The sequence below is a fragment of the Simochromis diagramma genome, unplaced genomic scaffold (genome assembly GCF_900408965.1).
Source record: "Simochromis diagramma unplaced genomic scaffold, fSimDia1.1 OVJJ01000463.1, whole genome shotgun sequence".
In the NCBI taxonomy this organism is placed as follows: domain Eukaryota; kingdom Metazoa; phylum Chordata; class Actinopteri; order Cichliformes; family Cichlidae; genus Simochromis; species Simochromis diagramma.
Genome location: NW_024386941.1, coordinates 952,142 through 974,891, shown reverse-complemented (window position 1 = coordinate 974,891; position 22,750 = coordinate 952,142). Strand labels below are relative to the sequence as shown.

Here is a 22,750-nt window from a genome sequence, read left to right as displayed (position 1 = left end):
TGAATCCCAAGTCCCTTCTTTTTATAATCTAATGTGCCTGAATATAACCTTTGCATTATAAATGTCAATGAGTGGAACTGCTGTGCGCTGTAAAATGTGTGAAACTAGAAATGGTGAAAAGGGCGTATTCACGCCTCACTTTTTTTTTCTTTTTTTTCTTTTTTTTTAACACCCAGTTTATTTTTGAAGTGAAAAGATTTCCTTATTTGTGCAGCCTCTTCACGCTGAATTTGGTACAGCTTGGTCAGAGAACTGTGCAAAAGCTAGATATGCTTGGTTGTCTTTTCTGCAGGACACACACAAGGGAGACTGTAACCATTTCGGCTTAAAATACACCCTACCACTTCACCCGCTCGAACATGAGTCGAGGAGTGGAAAACAGATTCAGTTCTCTTTTAAATGTGAAAATGTGGTAAAGTTCAACACAACTTTTAGTACAGTAAAGTCTTTTATTTTTAGGACAATGGTGAGAACAGTAAGACTCATCTCATGATGTAATGATTGAAATGCAGAAGAAGAAAGAAGCAATTAAAGAGCTGAAGTAACACTACAGGTTTGGCACTTGTTTTTTTTTGAAAAAAAGATGACCATATATGCAGCTAATAATGAAAGAAAATATAAGAAAAGAACACCAAGCAAAAGATGCTAAATCATAGTTACAAAAGGGAATAGAAAAGACCGAAGCAAGGAAAAAAAAAAACCCACACATTAGCAGTTCAACACAAAACTCTTCCCTTCATTCATCGCTCAACATCAATAACAGGAAGTGATTTTAAACGGGGCATAAGCAGTGTGCACTACAGGACTATTTGTACTCTCCGCACACTCCAACAGTCTTGCCGTCCCACTCCGACGTGGAGAGACACTTGACGAAGAAATGTCCCAGATCGTGTTTAGAGATGGCTCTTCCCTTTAGCGTGTTCTCTGTCACCACGTAATTCTCTGTCAGAGGAAGGTCACCTGGAGATGAGGGCAGAACAAAACATTTAATGAATACAAGAGGATGTATGAACGCTCTCCTGATTTGCAGCAGAGACGCTGCACTCCTTTTAGACCACGACCCACATACTGTCCCATTCTATCTCAAATGGGCTTGAAGAGCAAAACCGCTAAGTAACAGCCGGATGAACAAACTCGAAAATCTCCCCTTCATTGAGTGTAAATGAGTACAAGTCCATTCTGACGATATTTACTTTAACCATTGATTTAGAAAAGAGATTATGAGCAGTCTGACATGTGTGTAGAAAAGTAACTCCTTTCCTTAATCGTCTCACTTCGTTGTAGTAGGCAAGGCCACGATTAAAGACACCTTTTGTAAAACCCGTCTGCAAAATTTAGTACAAGAATTCACCACAAGAGGGCAGCATTTAACAAGAATGTTTTGGTATAATTGTGCTGCCAACCTAGTATTATATTTTTATGCACAGACAGATGAGTTATAAGTTTTAACATAAACGTTAAAATTATATTGAACTATGCCAGAAACTGTTTTTCTGGACTTTCTTTTTAGCTGGTTTCATTTTTTTCCAGATTGAATAAAGCTGAAAAATGGACCTTTGCAACCAAAACTCTCGGCTTCCTCTTACTACTGACCTCCAATGTGAGGAGGCATGACAGCCACATAGTCCAGCCCTGATGTCTTCAGCACGGTGTACATCCTGTCGTGGTCCTCCGTCACAGGAACCAGACGTGGCGGCACTTTGGAGCGATCCCACAGAAGGAAGGCTGGGAAGAAAAGAGATGAGAAAAATGATTGATTGTACAGACTTCGATGAGCTCTTCAACTTCCTTTTTTTTTTTAACGCAGCGAGGCATACCTGACATGCAGCCGATCACTTTGCTGATTCCACGCGCCTTCATAGCTTCCACTATGTTCTTTGTGCCCTCAGACATCATGGTAGTTGGGCCTAATGAATACAAATTAGATTAGAGATATTACACACACACAACTGCAGAACAGCACTTGATTGTTGTTTTGCTTCATTCCTACAGATGCTCCACTGGGTAAAAGTAAATCCAATGTTTTAGAGAACACCATAAAAATAAACTCAAATCTCTATTATGTGCTTTAGTGACTTAACTGATGATTTAAAAGATCAATAACGTGAGTTAATTGATCTTATAAGTTAATATTAATTTAAAATTTAAAAGAAATGTCTTGTTTTTGGTGGGAAATTAGTCAATTAAATGTTGTTTATGTGATTGTTCGGCTTGTCTGTCCATTAGCAGGATTACTCAAAGGTCGTAGATAGACTTGCATGAAAATTGTTCCCAGAGGTGGGTTTTGGTCCAAATTTGAAGTGATACAATATTTTGGCTTGATGCACATCTGCATCCAGGGATATTTGAAAGACTTCTTTACCATTGTGAAATAGGAAATAGTAAAAAGTTGAGAAACACTGTCTTGATGTTCTGAAGAAAATATCAAAAAGTAATCCAGAGCCAAACATCCCCCTGGATCCACGGAGTCAGTTCATGCATGTTGTGGAGGAAATGTTCAGCCCTGGAGGGGAGAGACTTCTCCAGTTTTTATAGAGTTAGTAGTTTCTATACAGTCCTTAATTTATTAAATTATTCAATAAGCTATGCATATGTTATTTAGTTTTATGCTATAATTCTCATTCATCTCTATACTGTGTCTTTTAGATTATGTCAAACCGACCCAATGTCATGTTTTACATGTAATAAGAATGCTTTGGTGACCTCTAGTGAGTGTTTTACATCATTACATCACTGAAATATATAGTCTTTCTCCTGAAAGGTGAACATGTAAGTAAGGAAACTGAATTTTAAGATTCAGTGACTGCATGCGATTACAATTACTATGAATACATGAAACCACATGAACTTAAATCCATGCAGTTCCATTGGTATTAGTTTAAGCATTGAAATAAGTCCTCTTGAGTTCAGGTAGGCTGGCGATATGATTGCAAGAGTGCATTTTGATTTAATGTCTTGTTATATTTGCTTGTATGTGCGATTCTTCAGCCTTACTGAGGTCATTCCTGGTGCCTAAGATGATAATAACAGCATCCTGGCCCTCCAACGTCTTCTTTACATCCTCTTTCTTGAGCACATCTCCCACCACCACTCTGGATGCCTTGTGGTCATCAGGCAGCTTGGCGGGGTCACGCACCAGCACCGTCACATTGTATCCTAAAAATAAAGAGAGAGAGAAAAACAAACAAACATGGAAATTAAACTAAACTTCGACCATAAACACCTAATTATGAAACACTTTCACTTATAGCATACTGTGCTTTTTGTTTTGTATTGAAGTCGTTGGTTTCTGTGCGTGTTGCAGGATCTTACAGTCATGGAAATGTGTTGTTTTTATCAAAGGAGCAGGGACTTGTCTTGGTGACACAATGACAACAGATCATCTCACCTGGGTGCCAACCAGCACACTCAAGATGTCACTTTCTCCTGTTTGGTTACTGTGCAGAAACTGCTAGCAACAAACTGCTTCAGAAGCTTTTGTTGCTTGTACTGTTTTTTAATGTGCTCCTATGTAATTTTGTAGTTTTTAGCAGTATTCTAGTCTTCCCTGTACTTTTAATTTAATTTGTTTAATTAGTGCTATACAAATGCAGGTTGACTGGTGACTCTGTGACAGCTTCAGGAGAGATCCCACCCTTTACTGTGGGGGCAAGATAGCAAACAGCTTTTTACTATCAGCTCTCTGTGTTACAAACTGCCGTGACTCAGCAAAACGCTGCCTGGGCCGTTAAACATGAGTCGACTTTTTTTGCCATGGGTGAGCAAAAGGAAAGGAAATGAAAATGTTGCTAAATCGAATGAATCATATGACACAGTGTGTTTGTGTATGGGATTTTGTGAGAGGAGCAGTGGGTTATTGCAGCTGTACTTCTAATGGGGGTTACAGAAAGTTACAGCAGAGAGTGACATTCATCACGGATTACAGTTTACAGTTTACAAATCAGGCCTTGAAATGTGTTCATTCAGTTCATTCAACCCTTTAAAAAAAATTAACAAAACTTGACCAAATACATGTGATATAAAAAAAATAATTATGTCATAAATATTCATGTGAAACTTCTGATTTTAACAGGCTGAGGAACATTTCTACCAGCTTTTTGTGAAACTGTTACAGTTAAGATGTGGTTATTACGCAAGGGAATCCCGTGACCTCATGTTTATCACCCTATTGTGACCTCCACAGGTGGACGTGTAACTACCCTGTTACAGGTGCACGAGGACGCTCAGAAAACAGTCTGAGGCATCGAAGTTTGTTTTGCCTGTGCGGAAAACTCCAACTTTAACTCCAACAGTAACAATGCATGAAAAGCCTACTGAAACCCACCTGAGAGACCCCAGTGTGACTCCCGCACGGTTACACAAATACATGATCTCTTCTCTTTCGTCTGTAACTTATTTTTATTACTCTTATTCCTCACCTGCAGCTACTGCTATCGGCAGGGTCGCCAGCCCGGTCATTCCCGTGGCTCCAAATATCGCGACGTTTTTAATGGAGTCCGACATCGTTCTTAATAAGCGGGATCCACGAGACAGCAACACCTGGTCAGCTGAAGAGTGTCCGGAGTAGGAGATGCATTCACTTAAAAATACATCTGGCCTTTAACGAAACGCCTCTTTGGCTTGACAGGAAGGCACTTCCGCATCTTAGACTCCGCCCATATGGAGAGTTAAAGGAGCCGTTCAGCTCCTGTGCGTCGCTCCAGGGCAGGAATAGCAACCGCTACCATGAAAGAGACATTTTAAAAATGTTTTTAGATAAAGATAAAGATTTACCAAATATATTTGATCTTAAAATGAAGGTGAGACAGTTCATTACGTATAAATTAGCCAATCAGAATCACTAATAGATGTAGTTGAATATACCTAGTTTGATTTATTCCTAATAGTTTTAGAAACTATGCAAGTTAAAGCTGGTGGTGGCAGAGTTAAAAAGTTTAAGATTTCTGTTGGAGGTTACCAGAATGAATACAATTAGAAATGAGTATACCAGAATGACTGTTCAGATTGGAAACAAAGTTAGGACATGAGCAGAGGAGGAATAGTGGATATACTGGACATAGGATAGGACAGGTAGGAGGAAAAGAGGAAGACCTCAGAGAATGTGTATGGATGTAGCAAAGGAGGATACACAAAGAGTTTGAGTGTCAGGATGCAAGACACTAAATGAGATGGAGGCAGATGATCTGCTATGCTTTTCGAATCAATTACATTTTATTTATATTGCACCAAATCGCATTCAGTGCATCATGGGAATCACCCAGCATCCTAGACCCATTGCAGCATAACTAAGGGAGGATTCAAGTTCACCTGATCCAGCCCTAACTAACTTTATATAAAAGGAAAGTTTGAAGCCTAATCTTGAAAGAAGAGACAGTGTCTGTCTCCTGAATCCAAACTGGGAGCTGGTTCCATAGACTGACCGACCTGAAAGCTGAAGGCTCTGCCTCCCATTCTACTTTTAAAATTCCCAGGAACCACAAGTAAGCCCTAATCCAGGACTATGGGCTCTTTAAAACAAGATGGAGCCTGATTATGTGGTGACACTTAAAGAGAGCAAATGAAAAAAGGAAGAGGAACATTTTGCAGGTGTACTGCAACTCTTTTAATTTTTTTTATATGTAGCCTTCGTCACGCTTAAAAGACATGAAATAACGTCCTTATTTCATGTGACAATGTCTTAAAAAAATGTTATTTGAAAAAAGAGAATAAAAGTTAAAAGGGAGTTTTAAAAAAGGAAAAATCAACAGCTAACTTAGACTTTCTTCCTAAATGTGTATTAATTAAAATATTTACCAGTGTTTTCAGATAAGAATAAGAATATTGATCTCAAAGAGAAATTCGCATAGATGTATTATGTGCTGGTATTTCTAACTTTTGTGATATTTCTTTTTTGTTCTTCTTTAGCCTTTGAATCAATTTGCTGAAACACGGCCTCTTGTGGTTATCTGTTAAAATTCGTCACCGTCAGCGTCTCTCTCTCTCTCTCTCTCCCGTTCTCTCTCTCTCTCTGCCATTGATGCTGATATTTCTCCTCAGCATCACCAGCGGAGAGGAGGAGGAGGAGGAGGAAGGAGAGGTTGTGTCAGGTGGAAACTGGGACCTCTATGGATATCACCATCACCCTCCACCGGCACTGAACCTCAGCATCTCCCGGCCGGCGGTCAGCGCTGCAGGCACGCAGCGCTCTTAACGTGCGCTAAGGCGCAGTTTTTGCACAGTGCACACCCCCCGCGGTGCTTCAGTAATTACCCAAACCAGCCGCTTCCTCGTGTAATAGGGACTAATCGAGGGAAAACCCTGCTGGAATAAAAGCGGAGCGTCAGTCTCCTCCATTGATAAACCGCGCTCCTCATCGATTCGAGCCAGCGACGTCTTGGTGGAGGAGGAGGAGGACGAAACCAAACCAAAAAACTGACACTGAGGCTAAAGGTAAGGCCGATAAAAACGCAAAAAGATGCTTCCTTTTCACTTGGTTGTCGTCTCATTCCCCGTGTGAGAGCAAGGAGTCGAGATGCATGGGATTTTTTTCCTCCTTTTTTGCCGGGATGCCGGCCTGCATTTGGGTGCAGGGTACCGCAGTGATCCGGCAAAGGGACGGACCGTTTCGTGTCTTATTTCCACTTACATGTGTACGTGATGCACGCCTGGAAAGGTGCTTATGATGCCTGCTGGATCTGATTGTCTAATTTAAAAGGAGAAATGAGCTGAGAAACAGAAAGCGGCCTAGTTTTTTTGTGGGCTATGGTACGCGGTTGCATGTTTTAGCTTCTGTGTAACCTTTACTTTAAATTAGAGATCATTTATTTGGTTTCTAGCTACAGACTGCACACTGTACCCGTATGCACACTGCAGCAGAACTTCACAAGAATAAATATCGACAGTAATGCTCTATGCAGTATTTTAGTAGGAAGTTAAAATGTGCCTGTGGTCTCCTTATGTGACTTTACATTACTCTCGCTTTTCTGCACCTTTCTTTCCAAATCCTGGAGGGATTTTGCTGTCTTGGAAGGGGTGGTTGTAGATTGACTCAATTCATGCTTTAGTTTGACAAGGCCTTGAAGCAGCATGCACTGCTTCAGCAACACAAGTAGGAGATGCAGTGCAGCCTGTCTAATGTCTGTTTGATCACTGCTGCAAAAAAAGTGACTACAACCCCTGTTGTGCACGGAGACATGTCACGGGCCATTGTTTGTCCTTTCTGTCTTGATCTGAAGTTTGCATGCAGGTGGGAGTTAGTTGGTTATCTCTACTTTGTGACTGTACTGGAACAACATGAATAAAAGAAGAGGGAAGAAGTGAACAGAGGTATGCGGTTATCTGAATTCATTTAATCATTAATACCAAACTGCTAACGGTACTTACTGTAAGTTTTGTGACTTTTTTGGACCCATTTGAGCCCCTTACTCCAGTGTCTCTCAGTGGGTTTATGTTGCACACAGTACTGTGAACCTTTTCATACCACATGTGGTGCTCAGCAGGTTTCTATAACCTGAATCCATTGCATTTTGTGGTATTTCAGTTTGTCTTGAGTCACTCATGTAATACAAAAGTTTAACAGTTTGAACCCAGCTAGATCCCATTTCAAAGTGAACAAAACACGTGGTGGTAAGCAAGATTACTTCATGTATTTTAAATATTTAAAAACACTTTACCTTTAAAATGGCACAGGTTGTTCAGGTTTCTTCAGGGACTTGTTGGGGGATTGTTCCAATCATCCAAGAGGACTTATCGTGGTTCCTGTGTCTATTCCCGTAACCCTAGACTTCAGACTTCAGGGCTGGGATCAGCGACTGGGAGCACAACTTGTTCTTTTTGTGCTTGGCTGCATGTTTTGGGGACTTTGTTTGCTGCAGAGCAAGCTTGCTTCTACATTTGTATTGCACGATGGAATCATATTTGAACACCATGTCTAAAATCTTTGCACAGCAGTGTGAATATTGTATACATTTATGGTGTTTCTCAGCTAGATAGAATTACTCTTCTTGTTGTCCCTGTCTTCTCTGGATGATCAACAGCATCTTTAGGATACTGAAGCTCTCTGCTGTTTATCAGACCACAAGGTCACTGTTTTAAGAGGTGTGTTCTTGTCGACTCAGAGTTTGGGTGTGGTTGCTGCCCTTGCTTACAGATGCGGGTTCACTGTGCTGAGGTGAAGTGACTCAAAGTGACTCAGTGCAGTGTGTAAAGTGCGTACTGTGTGACGTCACAGTGAAGGATCTTGTGTGTGCGTGTGTGTGTGAGTGAGTGTGAAGGAGAGAAGGAGAGACAGCATCACTCCCTCAAAGAATGATCCAGATTCCATGTATTTTGTCAGGTAATATCAGTGTGGATAAAGTTTGGGATTAAACCTGGGGTCATGTTTGGGTCAGAATGACAGTCAAACGTAAAGTTAGATTGGATTAAATGTTCAATGTTCGGCTCACTGTTAAATGTTAATGTAAGAGCTGTAGAACATTATTGCTACACATTTGAGTTTGTACACAGATCAATAACAGAAACCTGACTGCAGCAAAAGGATGAAAATTGTACAGAAACAATGAAATTACAGGGGGAAATAAGGCTGAGTGTCAGCATTCTATCATTTGCAACCATGCACTCACTGGCGGTTTTCCAGCAGAAAAATGTCCAAATGTAGCTGTAGCTATAAACTTTAAATTAACATTTACAAGCTATTGCACTGACTCTATAACTGCTATGTATCTGTTATAGTCACGAGGCAGCAAACATTTTTCCTATTTGAAACAACACATGAATGCTCTGAAAGCTCACATGTCCCAGTTTTCCACCAGCACTTTAACACTCAGAGAGCATAAAAGATGGACGTAGCTTCCGGGTCTGAAAAGCGAAGCCAAATGTGAAAGTTCCTGCGTTCCTCTTGATTCCTGTGGCTGCAAAAAAAACTTCCAGGTTTACAGAAAAACTTACCTTAAACGTGACCTCTGTAAACATTTTTGCCATAGGGTTATGGGCTCAGTCGCTCATTTCAGGTTATAATAAGCAAAAGACGAGGTCCATTTTGTCAATTTTGGCTATTCTAGGTTTCAGAAAGGAGCATCATGATTCACCCTTCGCACGTAGAAACACCAACAAATCCTCAAGTCGTAGCTTTCGACTTCACTAATGAATGGGTGGCATCATCTTTTAAATACAGTCTTTGCATGAAACAAGTAAACTGAGTTAGATCAATAGTAAAAACAAGAACATACAAACAGAAATATAAGACAATGACTCAACAATTCTACCAACGTGGAGATAAAGGACAAGAAATTCTTAATCTTTAAAGCACAGGTAAGCGCTATTATTTAATTTCAGGGTTATTGTAATAGTATTAAAAGACAGTAGTGTTTACAATAGGCATTTAAATCTAATCTGATCTTAAACGAGCCATCATTGTTGCTCCTGTACAGACAGCTGAATTAGTGCGATTTAGCTACTACAATTGGTAGAATTTAGTTCACTCTGTTCACGTGTTCAACATGAACATGCTCACATCTTGCTTCCTGTTGATTTGATGGCTGTGATCACACAGAAAATTGATTTTATTGGCAGTGGTTGATGGGATGTTCTTTCATACTGATAAAATAATGCTTGTAAAACTGTAAAAACAGAACATAAGCACTGATATGAGACAGTCGCGTCTTGTATTATCTTTAACTTTGGCGTTTTTTGACAAAGTTATGTTTTAATGGAGAATAATGTGGCGTCTTGAACTTTTCTCGAACCCTCCAGAGTCTGACACTTAATCACTTAATCAATCTTTAGACGTTTTAGTAACCGAGCGTTCTCCTCACAATTGTCAATAGGCAGATGGGATATCAGCGAGCTAGGAGAGGCTGTGATTAATGTCCCCAAATGATGTGTATGTGACGATATTGATGAAGACTAAAGAAAAGAGGGGAGGGGGTGCACTGAGGGTCTGGTCCAGATTAAGCCTTAGAGACACAGAGCTGCTGCCGCTGACTGATTAACACTGGCAGCTGTCTCTCTTTCTTACTCGACTCATCTTTCTGGTGATATGCCCCTATATCTGTCTCAGATCAGTTTCTTTATTTTCCCAATGTCTTTCTATTTCACTTCTTTTTCCATATTTTCCTTCCTTTATCTCTCTAACACCTATATTCCACAATATCACACTTCATTTTCATCTTTCTAGTTTATTGTCTTCTCACCTCGTCTGGTTATATATTTGTCTCTCCCTCATTCTCTCTATCTCTAAATTTAACTTCTATATCAAAAGAGATGGACAGTCCTGCATCCGTGAGGTACTTTAAGCTATTCTTGGATCACTGGTGGAGTAATATGAAGAGAAGAAATTGCTGACTGGAGAATTCATCATTGCACGGGAGCCGTATTGATCCATACGCAAGATCTGAGGTAGAAATGTGGCGTGAATATGAATTAGTGGGAAGTTTATGAAGTTTCTGTCGACAGGCTCTGTGGAAAATGTACCCATGTAAATTAATATTGCAGTTTTAATTTGTTCCACTATATATGTGTGTAGCAAATGCCTGATATAACTGAATCCCCCCCCCTTCCAAAACTGTTAAAATCACAATGAGCCACATATTTGCAGTAGATGAACAAGAACACTATAGACATTTCTTTTTTTTATCAACATCAGAATGGAGGAGAACATCATGAGCTATCATCCTATTTTATATGATCAGAGGAGTCACAGGCAGCTAGCTGGGTTAAACTGGCTTTGTTAAACTGCATTGTGGGTACATATTATATGACTGGTTGGTGCCCCTGTTACACATGCATTGGGAAAGATGGGAAAAAAGATAGTAAAAAAAGTATAATGGCATAAAAGAGAACAGTGGTGGGCAGTAGGTGCTAGAGCCATCCCTTATTTCTTTATGTCTTCCAAGAAAAATGGGAAATAAGTTGTCAGCTTTCTTGTCAGTTCTTTATGTTGTCTTTAGAAATAGTTCTCCTGGCTTCTGGAAGGACTTTTGTTCTGTTTTCTGTCAAGCTGATCTCACACTGCTTCAGTAATGTTAAAGATCAGTGCCTCCAATGAGTTTTACAGATGGCTGTAAAATTACACTCAAGACTCAACTAAGTGGTAAAGTTTAAAAAGTACAATGACATTTAAACTCCTGTCCTGGTTTTGGAATACGTGACTGAAGCTGGAAGTAGACTTAATTAAACGTGTATATAATTTACAGACTAGTAATGATGGGATAAACATTCGACCCAGAGAAGCTCATGGGATCCATCAGCTCTTCTTTCAGCTCCACAGTCACACAGTTTATATTAGCACTCGTTCACGTTACCATCATTCTGTGGTCACTGCATGCTGTACATTACCATTGATGACGGAACTGCTTCAATGCAGCATTTCAGGGTTAAGTGTTTGTTTCAAGGACACCGGGTGGTTAGCATTTAGGCTATGGTCATTCTTTAGTTAGTTTAGAGGCATCAGTGTCAGATACTAATTGCCAAAACACAAGTTGTGGAAGCCAGACAAAGAGGATGAGAGGTTAGGACACAGGGAGCGGTGGGAATAGAGAGAGGACAGCTGCAAAAGTGTGAAGGATAATAAAAGGAGAGAGCAGGGAGGCGGGGCGAGGGGCGTGGGGGTGTTTACATTACGTCGCTGGTGAAACTGTGATTTATTGTGGTGGCTCACTTCAGCAGCATAGCTAGTGAGAGAAGGCCATAATAACACTGAGTGGTTTAGAGGAGAAGATGTAACGACTGACATTTCTGCAATCTCACACATGTATGGATGTAGACATGCAGTAGTAATTACACTATTAGATGATCCCTGAATAACAAAGCAACAGGAAACTTATGAATGATAACTCTGACCAATAATACATTGTTTAAAGTAAACTTCAAACAACTTGTTTTTTATGGGTAACAATAACTGCAACAGTGACAAACTAAGTCATGGTTGACTTTGTGAGATTATTTTTATTTGTATCTTGATATGTAAAACCCTAGACCATAAAAGAGTTGTGCTGTCTCTTTACCATGGCCGTATATTGTTACAATAATGGAAGTTTATAATAAACTTGAACACATTTTCAAGTAGTTTCTGTAAGCCAAAAATTCAGGTTCCAACATTTGTAAAAATAAAAAAATACAAATCTTGTCTCTAATATGGTCAGTGAGTGCAGATATTCCAAATATGGTCATCTCAGGCAAACGAGTCTGGCTGTGGCACAGAAGCCCCTCCCACCTGCTTTTTAAGCCAGTCAGAAGAAAGTTATCTTAAAGGGAGGAGAGCTAAAACTGCATGTTTCAGACAGCGGTGGATGCATCGAGGCTTAGCGCAAGAAAACTGTGAACCACGCAGTGCTACTTCAAAAGCAAAAAAAAGAGAAAAAGGAAAGAAAATAGAGTTGGAAGTGAGCAGAATAAATCCATTTAGAGTTTTTTTGTCAAAAAGAGTGCAGTTCTGTGCAGATATTCGGCTTATGTTTTTGTTTTAATGGGATAATATGCTTGTGCATTTAGTCAGATTTTAAGCTTCAGTTACAATTTTGGCTTCCAGTGATTATCAAAACAAAATCTCTGAGATTATATGATTATTGTGCTTGGTTCTTACTTTGCTTTTGGTACTCTCTAAATTTACCGACTACCAGGCTGTGGAGGGTTTAATTCAAAATCTTTCTTTTTTATCTTTGGATGAAAGTTCAAGAAAATTTACTCCCAAGAAATGAATTCTACGAGCAGTTGTATTAAAAGATCATAATCTCAATATTGACCGAATTAATTGTGGTTTTCATTTCTGCTCTACTCAAACAGCCCTAATGGATAGCTGTGGATTCTAGGCTATTGATTAAGCAAAAGAAATCAACTGAAATGTGACAGGCATGTCTTAAAATAACCGATTAAGGGTTAACGTTCAAAAGCTTGTTTAAATGTACAGGAAAAACTGAGACACAATCTCTCATACCCATGTCAATAAGACTGACAGATACAAGTCTGGATGATAAAACCTCAAAGTAAAGAGAACAGCTAAAAGAGTCACGACTGAGCTGAAACGCAGTCACGCAAACACACTCAAACCACCTGGGGAGAAACAGAGATGGCCACCCTGGATGTAGAACATTTCCTTTTAGATGCTGTCCTATAAACCACAGTGATATAGGGTTCAGGTCCACCTGGAGAAAAACAGAAAAGCTTCATATGATCTAGATTCTCTCCTAAAAGTGAGAGATGAGAAGATATCTCTGGGCAAAGTTCCCATTTTTGCTGTCCTGTCTTTACCAGCGCTAATTTCATTTGTTTCAGTATTATCATCACAGGTTGCCAAGTTCAAGGTGACTTACTGAGATAATTTAGTTTACTGTGAAACAGGCAGATCTTGACATTGGAATGAAATAATATCATATTTTAATATAAAAATATTTACAAAATAAAATAGGACATGTCACTCTTTAACAAATTATTTAAGCAGTAAAAACTTACCAAACACGAGTGTTTTATTTTGTATAACTTCTTTCATATTATCAGGTTCCATACGTAAATATGACAGTGTTTGGTTTTATTTGTGCGGTTTTCCACTGCATCTACTGGGCTTTAACAATATATGGAAGATGTCAAAGAGAACACACGGCCACAGATGCAATTCATGCTCTTTCTTCCAACACCATGGAGAGTTCAGAGAGGACGCTGCTGTTTAAAGGTTTGATCTTTCAGTGTTGGCACAGCTGCCTCCTACGAACTCTGTAACCCCGAGAGTTCAACATAAACATCAGAGCAAGATCCCCGTTCTGAATCTGTGTTTTTGATTTTATTTATCAAAACTTTCTGGTCCAAGTTTGTTGTTTTTTAACAGTTTTTTTTTTTTTAAAACTACTGAAATTATATTTGCTGAATTACCAGTGCGGTCAGATTAATAGATGTCTGCATGTGCGCTGAATGCAGTGTGAAACACTATGGTGGACTCGCTTCTGTCGTCGCCTTCACAGAATAAAACATTTGGAGGTGTTTTGTATTTATGTGGCTGAATGAAAGATCATCAGCAGTATTACTCAGCACTTCCATTTTGAAGCTCACCAGCCCTGATCAGCATCAACTGTTCAGGATCCACCAGGTTCATCTGACTCTTCTCCACCTCCCTGCACCTGCTGGGACATGACTGTGCGTAATTATGATGGACTTGTGACATGCTAACTTCACCAGGCAACATCGGCACTTGTTCTGATTTGATTTTCATTATTTTCAGAACTATTTTGAAGCCTGTAGTAGTTTAAATGTGTCTTCTGTTTGTCCAGTAGCATCTGATGTTATCACGACACTCCTGGTAGTTAAAGTGTTCTTAATATAGTGGTTAGTAAAACCATTAAACCATAACATATTCTGAGTTGGATCATAGTCAAAGAAGCACAAAAAGCAGCTTTAAAAAAAACCTGGTGACAAAAATATTTGATATGCAGTGATGTAGAGAGATGTCGATGGAGTCTACATCAATAGTTGATGAAGATGCATCTGATTTGAGCACTAAAATGTATTACAGCAGAAAAACAACAGATGTCAGAAGTAATAATAAAGCTGTTTTCTTTGTCTCTCCTGCTTGTGAGCTTGTTCTGCTTTTTGATTTTATACTTCATACAGACAAAGAAAGGGGGGTGGTGATCCTTCTAGCTTACTGCCCACAGTGGTATTTTTCCCTGAAGTTGGACAAGGAAAAGGAGACGAATGTACAATGACCGAAAACAGTGGTGTTACTATCCGTGAAGCTCTGCTACTCTGTGACACAGTCAGTCATTTATTAAATCATTCTTAACCGCTCATCTAATTCATGGTCAGGGGGTGGCTGGAGCCTAACCCAGCTGTTGCTGTATGAGAGGCGGGGTACACCCTGGACATGTCGCCAGTCCATCACAGGGCTAACATAAACAGACAGATGACCATTCATGCTCACATTCACACCTGCAGACAGCACAGAATCAGGTCACGTTATCATACATGACTCTGATTCTCATTCGTGAAGCACAGGATTGCTGCCTGTGGACTTAGGACAAGTAGTAACACGTGTATGTTTGCATGTACACTCCACAGTAGGCACCTCAGCTTTGTTGGGGAGTTAAAATCCACCACGTCCCCCAAATATATTTCCATATTTTCCTGGTTCTTCAACAAAGACACATCACACAATATCTTAAGATCTCATGGACATTAACTGTTTTTCCAGAATGATGTTTAAAGAAGTTTGATATTATTATTATTATTATTATTGTTGTTGTTGTTGTTGTTGTTGTTGTTGCCAATATTAAAATGAATTTAGTGTTACACAAGTATGAATACAGATGAAAGTTTGCGGTCACATTTTTTTAAAACTTTCCTGCAGGCTGTGTTCAGTGTGTCAAAACAGAGCATAAAACAGATAGCCAGCAGTGTGTGTGTGTGTGTGTGTGACTGCCTACGGCTGACTGATTCCTGAACAGCTGAGTCTGATTATTAGAATAAAGGTGATAACACACACACACACACACACACACACACCAGAGCAGCCTTGTGTTTGATTTGACTGATTTTAGGACACCAGGTGGTTGAGGTTCGGCAAAGAACAAGGCAAGGAGAATAGAGGGCACGCGTGCGTGCGCGCGCACATACACACGCGCAGATACAGCAGTCATGTATTTTGGCTGCAGTTTGACTGATGCAGACTTTTGTTGTGATTCAGCTTTTCCAATCCAATCACCGGCTTTAATCCGTATTTCAGTTTGTTTTATCGCCCTGCAAAAATATACAGTTACAGGTTTTTTCCTGCAGTCGTCATCAACTAAAGAGGTTTTAAACGTCCACCACAGGTAACCTAACACAGTTTGGATACAGGATAATTTTGACAACCAGCTTCATTTAGTCATCATCAAATGGTAAGAATTATGAGAGAAGGACACAACAAGAGGTTAATAAAGGGGGAAGCTTGTTGGATGATCCACCATGTGAAGAAAATGTATCTTTAAAGTTACAAGTCTTTTAGCTTTTAGCTGGACTGTGGATGTTAGCAGCCCTCAGTCAAAGTGGGTCATATGTCAGGAGGGCTAATGCTAGCATGCTGCCACAAGCTAAGGAGGCACTTAGAAAGCAAACATCTTTGAAAGAAACTTGGCCTACGTCATAAACGAGCTAGATATGAAACAGAAACAGCAACACTATTTTTTGGATTGCATGAAAGTACCTAATGCGGTGATAGAGGTGAGTTAAAATCAGAGCCTAGCTGATATAAGTGGGGTTTTTTACAGACTGATACTAATATGTGGTGATTTAAAAATCCAATACACAAACGTAAGCAGATCTCGCTAACATTTGTTATGTGTTGTTACTTCTGAGCGTTAATGAGATGCAATGGCAGCACAGTTGTGGAGAACTTAATCTGGCTGACTCTGCTGGTTTGTGGTGCTCCGAACATGTGTCGGTGCAGAGAGCCTTCTGATGGAACATCAGAGCTCATGTTTGAAGATTATTTCTTTCCTTTACCTAAATAAAGCAAAATTGTTGTCTGTTTTAAATGCTAACATCAGTAAGTCTATAAAGAACTAATATCGGCTGATATTGAATCTGGTTGAAATTCAGTTTAAAAAAAAAAAAAAAACCCTGCAGATTTCATGATCAGTCTAAATGCTGCAAATGGGCAAAAATTAAGTAAAAACTGCAATCAAAAGATAAATTATTGACACATCAGACATTGGACCTCTTTTCTGCAGATACACGATTCACCTGCAGGCCTCTTCTGTTGCTTTATAGTCATTACATCAGTCTGGCCACAGATATTTCTCAGTGAAGGTTCCCATGTTAGTACTCCTGGTTCTTTCTGGGGTGTTTCTGTCTAAACATTCACATGAGCCTGCTGGCTTCATGGCTTGCGATATCAGTCAGTACAGAGCATGGTGGGACTCTGCAGCCAACCTCAAAGGTGGCTCTCACACGTTCTGAAGGAAAATGCTGGCGAGTGACTTTAGTCCACACGGGGGATTAGAGTGAAAACTGTACAGGGATTTGGGGACATTAAACAAGAGGCTAGCTCATTTACAACATCTGAGATCACACCATCAGCTGCCACTCATCTGAAAACTAATCACAAAATAGAGCGCTGCGTGATGTTCTTAGTGCGGCCGTAAAGGGAGAGCCCGTGTTTTAGGGATGTTTAAGAGGAAAGGTCGCGCTTTGGTGTCGAGAAAAAAGAAAAGGCTTTTGTCCCGAGCCATCAGTTTGCACTAATATTCAGCAGTCATGCAAGAGCTTGGAAGGATTGTAGTAGGAATGACCTTTGCAACCCAACTGTTTAATTATTGTAGTATAAATGTAAACATATGCATTTGACTCATTTGTTCTTCTTTGAAAACAGAATAAACCTGGCAATATATTATAAATAAATCCTTCATTAGAAGTATCCAAATGTTCAAAGAATACAGCATTTTCATGATTTTTATTTCTCACAAATTGTATTTTTTTTTAATTTTTTTTTTTATTAGATAACGATGAGTTGAATAAATTCTACTGAATAAAATGTACTGTATAAAGTAGAGAAGATGTATCTATTGAAAGGTTGGGCTTAATTTTATCTCTTTTTTTTACATTTCCAAAACAATTCTATTAGTATTTTGTTATTTAAAGGTTAAAGTTAATTGAAAAGAACATTTTGTGTTGTTGTCTTTTCATTCACTCAGGTTACCTATAAATTTATCTGATTTACTGTAGGCTTCACTTTGTTGGATTTCACTGCAGTCCTCTTTCTGCACCATCACCAGATAGAAAGCTCTATAATATTTATCCTCTCCAGGGAGGACAGCTAAGTGCATGTGCACAGCTACTTCTTCTCTTTCTGTCTTGCAGGGCACGCTGACATTTACTCGATATGGCTATGTTGTTTTTCCAGTGGTTTAGGTATAGTGACAACCGTGAGCTTGGGTTTTTGTTGCAGAGGGAGGGGGAGGCCAGGAAAAAGGGGCCAGATAAGGAGAGGAAAAAGAGATTACAGAGAAAAGGGAAAAAGTCTGAGGCAGGAATCTTCAGAGAAACCTTCCTAAACAGTAACATCAAATGCTTATTTGACCTTTTATTTACTTGAAATCTTCAGTCACATAAATTGAACTTAATGGGTGAGTATAGTGTTATTAACATTAACTAAAAAGTAACAGTACAAATTCAGGGCATGTAACTGTTGGGTGTATTCTTCCTATGTGTTGAAAGAAGGGTATAGGGAGAAATGGGGGAGGGGACTGGGAGGGGAAAGGGGGGAGAACATTTTTCATTCTGTGTTATCTTGTGAGGCATTTCAAGGACAGGGGTTTTAATGAGTGCACACTGGAAAGGCCGATGATTTTAGGATGCTGAAGGATGACCACCAAACATACTGCTGTATCTGCTAAAAAAAAACAACCATACTGAAACAATGTAGCCACAAAAATGAGCCAGCAGTTTTTTAAACATCACTTTCTATCTTTGTAAGAAGTTTAAAGAGAAATAAGTGTATGACAAAAGAAGCCCTCTGGATAAATATACAGAGAATACATTTCTATCATCAGTCTTTCCCCTTGAACCCACATGTGTAAAAGCTCAGTTGGCTGTGGGTTTGATTCCCAGTGGGGCCATGGAAACAAACATGTATTCTTCCCCCTCCCTCCCCTTTGTTAGCAGCCTTGGAGAAGAGCACCAAATGGCATCTTTTATATCCGTGGGCACATCTGCTCCTCACCAAGAGAAACCATTGCATGTATTTTCCATTCATCGTGTGTGTAACACAAAGAGTGAGAACATGAGAAAACTAACGATATTTACCTGGGAATTCTTATCAGATTCCCAATGTGCATCTAAAATATTTATGATTGATTTAATGTCCAGTGCACTGCTCTATACATCATTACCAACACGAGCTTTTATATTTCTAATGCCTGTTGTGATACGTACAATCCCTGGTCACTTTATTAGGTACACCTGGCAAGTGCTTAATTAATAACATGAAGAATTAAGAGCAGCCTTAATTCGTCACTGTGGAGGTTCAGCAAGGTGCTGGACACATTCCTGAAAGACTTGAGGTCCATGTCGGCATCATAGCATCGCACAGTGATGCATAGATCAGCTGACTGTAGAGCCCATACAGTGAACTCACTGTCATGTGAAAGATGATTTGAGCTTTGTGACATGGTGTGCTATCCTGCAGAAGATGGGCACACTATGATCACAAAACGTGTTCAAATGGTACCAAGGGGCCCAAAGTTTGCCAAGATTATATCCCCACACACCAGCACCAGGCTGAATCGCTGATACAGGATAGGATGGATCCATCCTTTCATGTTGTTTGTGCTAAAGACTGGCCCTACCATCTGAATGTCACAGAAACGGAGACTCAGACCAGGCAACATTCTTTATATCGTTTTGGTGAGTATAAACTGTAGCCTCAGTTTCTTGTTTAGTTTGAAGGGTCAATGTGTTGTGTGTTCAGAGTCCCTCTTCTCCATACCTTGGTGATAACACGTGGTTATTTGAGCTATTGTTGCCTTCCTGACAGCTTGAAGTAGTCTGGCAATTTGCCTCTGACCTATGGTATCTACTCATTAGATATTTTCTTTCTTAAACCATTTTCCGTGGAGATGGTTTGTGTGGGAAGATCTCAGCAGTTCAGCACTTTCTGAAATTGTCAGACCAGTCCATCTGACCAGTTCCTACCCTAAGCCTAACCATTAAAAATCAATGCGAACTCTAACCTTCAGCCTAAACCTAACCATAACCTAATTGTACTCCTGACACTAAAATCACATTTTGAGCCTCAAAAATGCCTTCAAACCTGTGGGGACGGGCATTTAGTCCCCACAAGTATAGTAGCATGCCAATTTTGTGTCCTCACAAAGATGTCTAAACATGTTTGTATACACACACACACACACACACACACACACACACACACACACACACACACACACACACACACACACACACACACTGAAAACAACAAACTGTCAAATTCAGGAAAAGACAGGAGGTACCATCTATTTTTTGAATGACACATCCTTTATATGTTAAAAAAAGCATTTAAAAAAACTTGAAGAGGGTGTGTATGAAGAAGGCTGAAACAGACAGTACCATCTTTTTGGTGCCTTAATTTGGAAAAACCCACATTTTTATTTCAGAGCCTCCAAGCTGTTCTAGCAGAGACGCGTTTAAGTTTTCACCCAGTCTGCTGATTTTTAATGTGCGCTCTGAATTCTGTCGCGAGTGCCACAAACCGAACCATGCATTGCTCGAAGCAGACTATTTACACCACATTATCCAGTGCTCACTGTTAAGGTTTCATTTTAATTTTAATTGAAGCCTCTAACTGATATCAAACATCTCTGTGAGCTCTTCAAATGAATGCAGCTGAAGCTGATGAATATCAGAAAATTGAACAGGAGGTTTTTCATTGTTGTTTGTTTCGAATGTTTCTGTTTCTTAACTCTCAGCCGGCACAGTGTGATTTCATGCAGAGGTTTAGAAGCTATTTTTATGTACCTGCTTTCAGCTGTCAAAGGGACGGGCTGAAGAGATGAGATGCCCAAATCATTTTAAGTCTATTTTAAGCTTTGCTATTGTAAAATGCTTTGATGCCAAGGACAGGTACTGCATCATTCATGAACAGGAAAGGACCTATTGACTCCTTATTTCTGCAGAAGTCTCCTTATTAAACCGTGAATTTTGAGTCTGAATTTCTTTGCTGGCTAAACTTGTGTGGTTGAATAAGGGTTAAGAGATATCTAATAAGGACGTGTGAAGTCAGTGAGAGTTTAATTATCAGGTGCGAAAGGCTCTTCACCTGTGGGGATGGAGCAATGGCACTTCTTTTTCTCTCCTCTGCATGTGCCAGTGTGCTCACATACATATATATGTATTTTTGTATGTGAGTAGCACATTAAAGCAAATCCACTGATATTTATATTGGCTCATTCAAAACATATTTCATCAAGCATGACTGTACAGATGTTTTTTTATTTTTATTTAATTTTTATATGTTACCAGGAAGACTTTATCCCATCCTTTATTTCACACACAGGCTGATATCAGGTATTTGATTTTTCGCAGGGCGTCGGGCGCGATGGCTAATGCCTCTCCAGACCTGGACAACGCGGAAGCCCAGCGCCAGCTTAACAACAACAACCGACCAATCGGCTCTGGCTTCTGGGAGACAGAGTGTACCAGCTCCAAACTGTTCGAGTGCTCCCGCATCAAGGCCCTGGCAGGTCAGAGGTCACAAGCAGATCAGTGCACATGCTTACTCACATTTACACAAATACAGACACTCGGACATTTGACCGTATTATCTGTTCATATACAAAATGAATAATACCTACTTTTAGGGCATTTTTAAACAATTAATCAAATGCAATTTAATAAAATGTAATTTATATAGCACCCAGTCACAACAACAGTTGCTTCAAAGTGCTTTATATTTTTAGATTTTTCATCTCTTAACTGTTTAATAGTGAATTATGTGCACCTTGTATTTTAGGTATTTGAAGAAAATATTTCATAAAGTATTAGATCGACTTTGTCAGGCAAGGGGCAAGCATGAGCGTGCATGCAGCTGAAAGCAACAAAAGGTCTTTCAGGGCCATTTGAAGTGATTCCGATCTAATCATTTCACATATATAAAGCTGATATTATTGCATCTGTTCCTTTAACTTAAAATGTCTTTCCTAATTTCCCTCAGATGAACGAGATGCAGTGCAAAAGAAGACTTTTACAAAGTGGGTCAACTCTCATTTAGCCAGGGTGTCCTGTCGCATATCTGACCTTTACAACGACCTGAGGGATGGATACATGCTCACCAGACTGCTGGAGGTCCTCAGTGGAGAGCTGCTGGTAGGAGCCGTCATGGTTTTAGTTTTGTAATCCTTCATTTTTGTTCATTCTGTCAGTTTCTTCCTGACTGATTTCATTTTGACTGAATATTTGCCCTCATTGACGGACTTTTAAAAAATTGAATAAAGAAATTTGAAGGGCGTCTGTAAACTTCAGAGATTAGAACATTTAAAAAAAAAAAACCTATGACCCGTAGTGTCCAGGGTCTTTGGCTCTGCAGAAAACCCTTTTCTGGTTATTTTCCACTTGAAAGGAGGGAGCATGTAATCGGTTCTGTCTTTGTTTGTCTATCTATTTGTTACCAGTCAGTTACCACTTTGCCTGGTATATGATGTCTCCTTAAGTTTTCCTTTATTTCACAGTGGGGGCATTTGTAAGAAAGGACTTGCCCCTATACTAAAAATATCCCCAGATTCTCCTCAGTGGTTTTTACTTCTGTCATTTCTAAAAGTAAATCCAGCCTTTTGACTGTCTTTGTTATTATTTTAACAATGTTTGCTATAGTCCCACATGTAGTATGTCAATAATAACAGTTATCTTATTAAAAGTACTCAAACTCTTTTTCCTGCCACAGCCGAGGCCCACACGAGGTCGAATGCGGATCCACTGCCTGGAGAACGTCGACAAAGCACTGCAGTTTCTTAAAGAGCAGAGGGTTCACCTGGAAAACGTCGGTTCCCATGACATTGTGGACGGAAACCATCGCCTTACCCTGGGCCTTATCTGGACCATCATCCTTCGCTTTCAGGTAAATTTAAAACACAGATTCATCGTGACAGATTTCAGCAGTGTGGACATCTGATGAGCCAACTTTGTCACTGTATAGAGAAAAGGTGTTTTTATTCTATTCCAGGATATGAAGTGTTTCTTTACGGATGTAATATTTGAATGCTGGTTTTGCGGAAACTTGCTGTGCAAAGTTGCTGTGATCAGCAGTGCCTCGTTTATC

At 39.6% G+C, this 22,750-nt stretch overlaps 2 protein-coding genes across 2 annotated transcripts in view; one reads left to right on the top strand and one right to left on the bottom strand.

The window, feature by feature from the left end:
- Nucleotides 1-429: 429 nt before the first annotated feature.
- Nucleotides 430-4,640, bottom strand: blvrb (biliverdin reductase B). Its single transcript, XM_040037863.1, has 5 exons — nt 4,419-4,640; nt 2,995-3,156; nt 1,818-1,907; nt 1,594-1,725; nt 430-960 (listed from the first exon to the last, which is right to left on the bottom strand). The coding sequence occupies exons 1-5, from the start codon at nt 4,501-4,503 to the stop codon at nt 806-808; spliced, it is 624 nt and encodes a 207-aa protein (XP_039893797.1). The 5' UTR covers nt 4,504-4,640; the 3' UTR covers nt 430-805.
- Nucleotides 4,641-6,006: 1,366 nt separating this feature from the next.
- Nucleotides 6,007-22,750, top strand: part of LOC120737248 (spectrin beta chain, non-erythrocytic 4-like) — a 96,067-nt gene continuing 79,323 nt past the window's right edge. The window contains 4 exon segments of the mRNA XM_040037837.1: nt 6,007-6,429; nt 21,022-21,179; nt 21,650-21,801; nt 22,376-22,549. Coding sequence (XP_039893771.1) covers nt 21,035-21,179; nt 21,650-21,801; nt 22,376-22,549 — 471 coding nt within the window. The 5' untranslated portion in view covers nt 6,007-6,429; nt 21,022-21,034.

Excerpts from the sequence above, each read along its gene's own strand:
- blvrb (XM_040037863.1), bottom strand. The coding sequence starts at position 4,503 with ATGTCGGACTCCATTAAAAACGTCGCGATATTTGGAGCCACGGGAATG. Across the intron at positions 3,157-4,418 it reads GCCGATAGCAGTAGCTGCAG|GATACAATGTGACGGTGCTG; the intron begins GTGAGGAATAAG and ends CTTTATTTTTAG. Across the intron at positions 961-1,593 it reads CATGCCTCCTCACATTGGAG|GTGACCTTCCTCTGACAGAG; the intron begins GTCAGTAGTAAG and ends CCTCATCTCCAG.